This window comes from Spea bombifrons, chromosome 9 (assembly GCF_027358695.1).
Source record: "Spea bombifrons isolate aSpeBom1 chromosome 9, aSpeBom1.2.pri, whole genome shotgun sequence".
Classification (NCBI taxonomy): domain Eukaryota; kingdom Metazoa; phylum Chordata; class Amphibia; order Anura; family Pelobatidae; genus Spea; species Spea bombifrons.
Window position 1 is genome coordinate 28,098,863 of NC_071095.1, and position 9,404 is coordinate 28,108,266.

Consider the following 9,404-nt stretch of genomic DNA (forward strand, 5'->3'; position numbering starts at 1 on the left):
TATTCACTAAATTGAGTTTGCCAGACAAACGTGATTTCAACTTGGCTGAATTTACTTTGCGTTAAAGTTTTTTCCCCCCACTAAAAACATAAAAATGAAATGTTTGATATTCCTTGGGCATTAGAAATGGTTAAAACTATGGGCAAGAAAGTTTAAGCCAAGGTAAGTTCTAGAAGCACCCGATGCGCGACACATTCTACCAAAAAGGATGGGTACTAGTAGGTAGGTCCTGCAGGCAGCCAATCAGAGGAAGGATAAAGTACAAATATTTTGGGTCTGCTTTGGTATATCCCAGACCCTCATAAGAACAAAATGGTTCCTTTAAGGTCCGGTGTAGGCCTTGATGTTGGGGCCGGATGCAGCGGACCCTTCGTGGTGTAAGTGGGACCACCGGGGGGAGAAGCCCCGATCCGGTCTCCAGCTTACATCTATAATTGTAAGGGATATTAGTGGGGTCATCCTATGGACAGATCTTTCACCGGCCCTTGAAGATAAAGCAGCTTTGGGTGTTGGTGTAGACTGTTGCCTTTCTCAGTTGGAGACTGTAGGTGTCTCTGTAAATGTCACCTCGGCATAGGTGACAGAGCGTCCATCCTAAAGAGAAACAGAGGGTAATGGCTGGTGTCGAGTGTGAGTGACACCTTACAGAAAGTTATCAAAAGTTTTTCTGAACCATGGAAAAGTTTAAGACGTCCCATGTAGACATGAGACGCAGATCCCCCCCCCAGACAAATACCTGGAATTTATCAGTTTCTTTTTGAAATCTCTAGAAAACTAAAAACAGTAAGATGCGTAACACAGTTTCCACAATAACAAGGCGTCGCATTGCATGTTACATGTTAAAGACAGAAAGAGGAAGCAGATCATGTGAGTGTAAACCCCAATACCCCCCACTCATTCATCCTGGGTCACTCACCTGTTGGGCAGGTAAAGCTGCAGGACCTACGAGGATAGCAGAGAATGAGATTAGTTTGTATCTGGATAATGAGGCTGCTTGGTCTAGAGAAGGGACAACTTACAGCTCCTAAAATTCCCATGCAGTCTGGACGTCGCGCTCCGCTGCCCCTGTGCCATTTAGCCCACCTTTTCACATACACCCACCCGTTCCCAGCTATCCGGACCACCAACAATTTATATATATATATCTTTATTTTAATGAGCCTTTCATTATAACTCATCAAACTGACTCACCTTTCCGTGCATGAATGATATCTGTGTAAGTGCAGCTAACTTCTTTGTTTGGGGAGAAGCGTACAGTAGCACCTGGGAAAAGTAAAAAGAACCCCTTTTTAGTAGAATATCGCCATGAACACAAGGGTCTCCGCATACTCTGAAATTGTTCTCTATAGCACCGATATGCGTCTAGCGCTGGATTCTTGGAAGTAACGAAGGGTGAATTACCTGGGAGTTGCTCCTGTGGGCATCGACCACGCCGCATAAATAGCGTGTTTCTATATCTGAAGATCAACGCAACGGAGAGGATCACGGGCAGCAGAACCGCCACGAGAAGCAGGCAGAGGAGCGCAGAACCCTCTCCTGTAGGAAGATACAAACAGGACTTCCGGCGGTTGGCACATATGATGGCATTTAATCCAATTACAAGGATTGGTATTAATCTTTGGAAACACATTTCTAGCCCAAAAGACACAAATCCACAGAGCCGGTGTGCTTCAAAGTATGAAAATGCGTAAATGGCACTCACGTGACATTTCCATGCTCGCTGCTGCAAAACATTAACAAAAAAGTGTTAAATATTGTAAAAAAACATATGTGTTTCCATAAAACGTGAAGAATAAAGTACCCCTCTGACATATCAGCGCTATAAATCGCATTCCATTTAGTTTTTAAGTTAGATTGTTCTGATCGGTACGTAGAAAGACTGAATTCTTAATGGTCTTATATTTTTAGCTAGAAAATGTATGAATGACCTTAGGTTTAGAAGTTCCATCGTAAACCACTGACGATAATAATCACTCTTCCCGTGACAGCGGCCTGTTACCTACTACTTTGTGCAGCTGCAGGGACCTTTTCCCCGGGGGTATTGACAGCTTTGGCACACAGATGTCAGAATCTGAATTAGATGAAGAGGAAGCGAACGTAACCATACATTTTGCATTTTGTCGCTGAGGGAGAAGGGTTGCCTTTTCCGTGAATTATCTGCAGTTTCAGCTGTAACAGGTATTAACTCTTACAAACCCGCATCTTTCTAAAGAGTTTCATGGAATTACATGCTCGTGCAGGAAGGAATATATCATTTTGTCCCTCACAAGGACCCTTAGCACAGTTAAAATATATATACCAAAAATATATACCTATTTTTAGCCTATGTATTATTATATTATATATTATTAAGTGCAGCGTAAAAGAATATTATATTTTATTCTATTAATATTAATTTGAAAGGCTGCACTTGGACGCATATCTTTTTTACAGCCTATTTTTTATATATATTTTTATTATTTTATATATTTATTATATTTTTATAAAATACATATATTATAATTTATATTAGTGCATTCTATTACTATATAATATATAGTATTGTTATAATTATAAATAGAATACAATAGTAATAAATATAAAATATATATTGTATTATATACTTTACTATATTTAATATTATATTAATAAAAATATATATTATATATTGTATATTACTATTGTATTATATTAATACTATATAATATATAAAATATATATAACATATTAGAAATAGTATGCAATAGTAAATTAAATACATATATATATTTTATTATATTATATATTTATTATATATTACTATTATTGCATTCTATAATATATATTATATAGTATTAATAGAATAAAATAGTTATGATATAATAAATTATATATTATATTATATATTTTTTTATTATACAATCTATTGCATATTAATATATAATAGATTATTAAGTATTAAAAGAATGTTATACATTTTATTTTATTAACGTTACAATATACGGCGTATTATTGATCGGTTATCAGGTATAAATCACTGGCTTATGGATTCAGCACATACAGGAATGAGACCAGTGAAACGTCAGATTGCTTTAACATCTCCGATTTATCCGAACTATATCCACTCAGCAACCACAAATAAAAGAAAAGGCAATAATTAAGATTGCAACAAAAAGATCATCAGTCCAAAGTAATGCTACTAATACAACTCACCTTGTATCTGGATATTTATTTTTCTGCTCATTTTCCGCACGTTATTGGCTGTAGCTTTAGCTTCGCAGGAGTAATCGCCGGAGTCGCCCGGCCGCGCAGCGCTAATCTGGTATTTATCAGATGACCCGAATCCCTGGACTTTGCGGTCGTTTCTGTAGAAAGCGATCTCTAGTTTTGTGTCGGGTCTGAGAGGTGAACGGTTTACGTGGCAGGTTACCGTTATGTTGCCGCCTGCTCTCGCTGGATACGGAGTCACGGTTATTTCCGGAGAAGAGTACAATTCTAGAAAACAAAGGAAATTAAATGTTTTGTTCCCGAATGTACGCTTGATACGAGGCATCAGTCTACGCATGAGACTTGCTTTTACCTGTGACTACCACCAGCTCCATGTCCGTGTGCACGCGGTAACCATTGTGATGGAATATTTCCTTTTTGCATTTATATTGGTCGGCCGTCGTTAGATTCACTTTCCCGACAGGTAGTTCGTCTCCTGAAGAGTTTAGGGGTTTCTCGTGTAAGAGAAACACAGTGGTTTTTACCTCGTATCCAGGGTAACTGTGACACTTCAGAGTAAAGGAGTCTCCTTCATAAATGAGTTGAGGGACTTGCAAAATAAGCCAACCTGAAATTGGTAGAGAATATTAAAACCGGTGAGAAATACACCCAACACAGAGAGACCATCATTTGTTTGGATCACCCAGCTTGGGTGCAGGGATCTCAGTGTTTTCAGACAAGGAGATACAGAATTCTGCATCTCTGGTATACCTGCTACATATCCCGTTCATTCAGAAAGTCTCTCATAGGACCTCAGACCCCTGACGCTCATCTTTCCCCCCACTGATGCCCCTCTTTTCTAGGCTCTCAGAATGTTTGCTGGGTATGAGGGTATTGCAGGATCCTACAGTCCTAAAAGCCCCGATAATGTGTATAGAAATAAATTGTGACCTTTTTAACACCAGTACATATCTTGCTTGAGGTGGCTCAATGGATCTCAATGAATTTAGAAATTACTCACCACCCAAAACCTTGAGCTTGGCGGGATCGCTCTTCGCGCCTTTGTCCGCCTTGCACTGATAACTTCCCCCATCCTCTTGTAAGGCAGAGTGAATGGTAAAGCTTTGGTTACGTTGGTTTAACCTTACATTGTCTTTGTACCAGTAAAACCGCCGGATTCCTTGAACACGTGGATCTACGTTACATGCCAAGGTCATAGATTCATATACAAATATTTTCCTCCAGTTTGGCATGAAGGACACCGCTGGTTTGACTGTGCCTTCTACATAAAAAAAAAAACCAAACAGATAATAACATGCAAATAAAGTCTGCGGCTCATTTTATGTATAAAAAGCAGAAAATGCAGATGCTCTCACACTTATGTAAATTCATAAAACGTCTCTTCTCGGTGGATAAAAGTGAAAGACATGTTGGGCAGGTGAATTAATAGAGTTCTACCCGATTGATGGTTCCCAGGACAGTCTAGAGCCGATGACAAAGGTCAACTAGGGCTTAGAACGATTCCTGCCGCCAAAGGTAATTTTAGATATACCACCCCTAGGTAACGAACAGATCAGTAGCCGATGTCTACAACACTCAATGTACTTGTTACCAGCAACGGAGGAAACACAGAGGCTTACGATGGAGAACAGCTGGATAGTTATCGGTGTGTTATTTTGACACTTGAGGTATGTGATGGACGTAGGTGTTTTATCCTAGGCTTAAAAAATTTAATTACTTGGATATATTTACCATGGTGAGAAGAAAATGTCACTCCTTTTACCTGATTCCTGGACCATACCACCACATGTATAACATCTGGAACTGGACCATACCAACTGAACGTCAACTACAGCAACATATACTCAGAAAGCGCACCACAATCATATTACACTTTTCTGCTACTGAATAAATATTTTCCACCATGAACAGATATTTTATCAATAATCCATACGGTCCACAGGACATTCAAATTTTGAGGAGTAATTGACACCTACTGGAGACAGTAGACCCCTAATCCAATCACACTGCCTTCAACACATGAAAAAATCCACATTTATTCTCATTCTGTGGAGGAAAAAAATATATTTATATACACTACTCACCTGAAATTTTCATGACCATCACTGCAAAATATTTAACAAATATTTTTAAAAATCTGTAACTAAGGAACAGCAGAATATAACATCAAATAATTTAAAAATGGTTAAAGTTTGCTTAGATATAAAATTATATATACCGTAAATTAAATATCAAATGGATAGGGTGACCTAATTTAACGCCAGCATAAATTTATTGTATTTGAAGAAAAATAGAGAATATCACCAAATGTTTTCTTAGATAGAGAAATTCTGTGGGTTGGTGAAATTTATACTAGAAACACAAATATTCATTAAATTACGTCTGAACTGTTTGCACATTCTCGGTTCCTACATTCAAACCGACGACAAAGATCAGTCTAAGGAGGCAAGTAATATTTAACATAAAGCTTCAGAAACTAAAAGAAAACAAGTCGCGGAATACTTACATATTATAGTCATTAGCACCATCATTAACATGATGACCGGCGGGGAATATATGTGTAGATTAACACGCTTTTTGGTCTAAACGCTCGCATTTAAAGCTATAAATGATTCATTTCCTCTGTGGCTATACTCATGATATATTTAGTTCTATTTAAATAAAAGAGGTCGGGATTTTAAGGACTGCCTTTTCTATATGCCGATAGTTTAAACTGATTCGAATTGTATAAATAAATAAAAAAAAAAGGTTGTACATTTTAATTTATGCGGAAAATCAGTTTATTTTTTTATTGTTTTTTTTTCAGATTAAAAAAAACATTTAAAAACAATTTGCTACCCGATATACCGTCTCCTTATCCTCAATCCCTTTATCTCCTGCGGATACTTGTGGAAATATCTATAAAAAAATATTAGGCACATCAATAATTTAAGCGTTAAATATGCTTAGCCTGTGTGTAATGCTGTCTGAAATTAAAGAGCGGATTATAGGATGAGAAAACGTGGATATTCTTGGACAAAATGTGTATCGAGTGATTTATAAGAAAACAGGGGGACATAAAAATGATAAAAGGGTATTTATCCCATACATTGTTACCAAATTCTCTACAAGGACTCCTAGGAATAAGGAAACTATCATACAGCATCCATAATCCTGAACTTTAACTGTCACCTAATCAACTTCCTGTACATGCGCTTGACTTCCTGTTATATCTTCCTGTGGAACGGAGGGTTAACTGGACATGTAATAAAGAAAGGCCTCAATGCGATGTAAATGCCATAAAGTTCGTATAATTAAATATCTGTAAAAAGTTGTAATATAGAGTATGACGTGGAAGAGGTTTTCCCCTGGTGTGGTCATCGAAAAATATTTAGGTTTGATTGTTAACGCTGTTATAAAATTTACAGATAAGAAAAGAATTCCCCCAATTAATTTGTATAGAGTAGGCAGACTTCCTATTTAAATGAGGAACGGCTGCAAGTGCCCTACATGACGGTAAAAAGCAACCATATGCAAAACATTTCGGGTTACCCCGGTACAAACTGCAGTCAATCGCGCAAAGAGTAACAGAAATATAATGAAATACATTAAAAAGGTCTCTCTGGTATTTAAAGGTATTAATATATCTATAAGATGGGACCATGGAACCGACTGTACTCTGAATGTTTTTAAAATAATTGTTTAGTGATTTGAAAGATAATTATACACATGTGGGGACACAAGTCAAGGATGACCACCGTTATCACATCTGTACCCAAATACGTACATGGAACAAGACGCGGTATAGAGAACCACAAGGCCTTTATGCAGATCCATTAAAACGGAAAATCCAAATATATTAGAATTCAGCCTTTTGGAAAAAATATCCTATACTTTGCATGTATGAAGACGTACTGCGCCTTACAGCGAAAACATGATCCCGTGTAAAAGCTGGGAGGTCGACATGAGATCGTATACATTTATTTTAAACTGTTAAACATCCTTGTCGAGCTGCATTCTGATTCATACAAAAGTAATCTGGTTAATTCTTCAAAATCTATCATTTCTGTGTATAGAACACCTTTGTTCTTCCCTTTTACATTCTGTTTCTTCACTCGTCGTTAGTATGACACACGCTGCCATGTTCAGAAAGTTTTGGCCATTCCAGGATCTATCATTCCAGTGAGCTTTGCTCCATTTAACCAGGGTTCACTCCTTGAGGATGACACTTAAACAACTGTCCGAGGTAACAAACCACATGGAACTCAAATCCAAGGATCTTTAACGAAGGTTTTTGGGAATTGCTTTAATTACACTCCACCTACAGAGCAAGCACTCACCCTGCGCACTCATTTCTCAAGTTACTTGCAGCTAAAATTCTCATAGATGCAGAAAGACGAGTCCGTAAGTTCTCGGCCGGGAGCTTTCTGTGTTTTCAAGGTGGTGTCTGCACACTTTACAGTAGAGTACGTGACAGAGAAGTCATCCTGAATAACAACAGGAAAAATGGTCAGGTCTTCTACTGGGTTTTTGTATGAGGGCAGGGAGGCAATCTTTAGCCGAGTGGGCAAGCACAGTCTGAGTGTATTGATATTCCACCCCAAAGCACATTTGCCACCATAAATACCCACAAAACCTCTTGAGCATCTTGATAATCTTACTCACGTTTGCTGTGGTGGGAGCTAAAGCGTCTGGGGAAATAAAATATAATCATTTATTTATAAGGCGGTGTACAATAATACATGTTAGTTGCTGCTGATTTTAAGCTGGGTCCCCCTCGGCAGACAACCCAAATCCTTTCTAGAAGTACAGCTGAAGGACATGAGTGTCTAGCCCTGCAGCCCAGCTAAAGTTTCCAGTGCGCTCCCCAGCATCCGACCATAGCGAGCACGGACATCGACAAGCCCGTGAGAAACCGAGGCCAATGCAGTCGTGAGTTCTGACCGGAATCTTAGAGATCTGGCCCCTTATAATTCAAAAAAAAATCAGTCAGGGGCCCAACAATACAATGGATACCCCTGATGAAGGGGCGGGAGGACAATAAGCTATGACGTCCTCCCCCAGTTGATGAACAAGGGAGCATTTTCACCAAAAACGCAGGTATCAGCCACATAAGCACTACTTTTATTACATATTTACAGCATGTGAAGCCGACATATATAACGTCCCCGCTTCTATAACGCTCAGAAAAAGGACAGAATAGTGTTTAAAGAATCAGCTCCTGTGGAATGAATCCAAGAAAGCCAAGAACTGTCCAAAGAGCTGTGTTTATTTATGGGAAAAATTTGACATTTCATTTTAACCCTTTCAGAGACCAGCGGCACTCCCAGTTTGGTGTTTTTCTTTTGTCTTCCTCTAAACAGGTATTAATATGTAAATTTACTGACTATATATTCTGTTTTAAACCACAAAGAAACATTCATCATACAGCAAACTGTGAATGGATTGGCTTTGACTAAATAACTAGTGACTCGACCCGTGTGTTTAGTGTTTTACTTATGTATGAGACGGGGAAGCCAGCCAGCGCCAACCCTTCATCATGCATAGTTAAGGAAGTGAGATGGATGGAACGCATGATACGAGGCTAACGCACATAGCGTATTTAAAGCTGGCCTTACATCTTTACAATAATTGACACAGTGCTGGCCCGGCACACGGATTAGTTAAATATGGATGATCTAGGGCCTCCTCATGCGTATTTAACATGGCTTTTATATAATAAATCAATAAGTAGAAATGGTTAAACTTACCTGTAAATAATCCTTGAACCCCATAAAGTGCTACTCCTGCCATGTGTATGTTGAACACTCGGTGCTGCGGGTGTGTGGGGGGGTCACTCTTCCTACATTTAGTCTTTACTCAGCAGCTGAAGTGCTTCATCTTATGGTAGACAGAAGAGAACGTCTTTACTCGGGTGAAATGGGTATTTCAGTATCTTCCGCATCCAATGGGAATCCGGTTTAAAGAAAACACTCCAGATGGTTGCAGTAAAGGACCAGTACTGTTCATGTTTAATCTCAGTCTGAATCAAATTCTTTCTCTACAACAGATTTTAAAAAATGGTGTCTCATGTAACATGTTTGGGTATAAAACAAACCTTAACATGCAGGGGATTGCAGAGCCAAGGGATCCATTTACACGGACATTACAGCGTCTGAGAAAGATGAATGCATCTTAGTGGAGAAGCTGCAGCTTCTCCACTTTCACTGGCACCGACAGGCGGTAAGTATATCACGTGG

At 38.6% G+C, this 9,404-nt stretch overlaps 1 protein-coding gene across 1 annotated transcript; it reads right to left on the reverse strand.

The window, feature by feature from the left end:
* Nucleotides 1-3,157: 3,157 nt before the first annotated feature.
* Nucleotides 3,158-8,939, reverse strand: LOC128504411 (high affinity immunoglobulin gamma Fc receptor I-like). The gene is made up of 6 exons (XM_053474441.1): nt 8,916-8,939; nt 7,531-7,652; nt 5,567-5,594; nt 4,187-4,493; nt 3,539-3,793; nt 3,158-3,453 (listed from the first exon to the last, which is right to left on the reverse strand). Exons 1-6 carry the CDS (start codon nt 8,937-8,939, stop codon nt 3,158-3,160), a joined length of 1,032 nt encoding a protein of 343 aa, XP_053330416.1.
* Nucleotides 8,940-9,404: the final 465 nt, after the last annotated feature.

Excerpts from the sequence above, each read along its gene's own strand:
- LOC128504411 (XM_053474441.1), bottom strand. The coding sequence starts at position 8,939 with ATGGGGTTCAAGGATTATTTACAG. Across the intron at positions 5,595-7,530 it reads TATGAGAATTTTAGCTGCAA|GAACCGAGAATGTGCAAACA; the intron begins GTAACTTGAGAA and ends GTTTGAATGTAG. Across the intron at positions 3,794-4,186 it reads CAAGCTCAAGGTTTTGGGTG|GTTGGCTTATTTTGCAAGTC; the intron begins GTGAGTAATTTC and ends TACCAATTTCAG.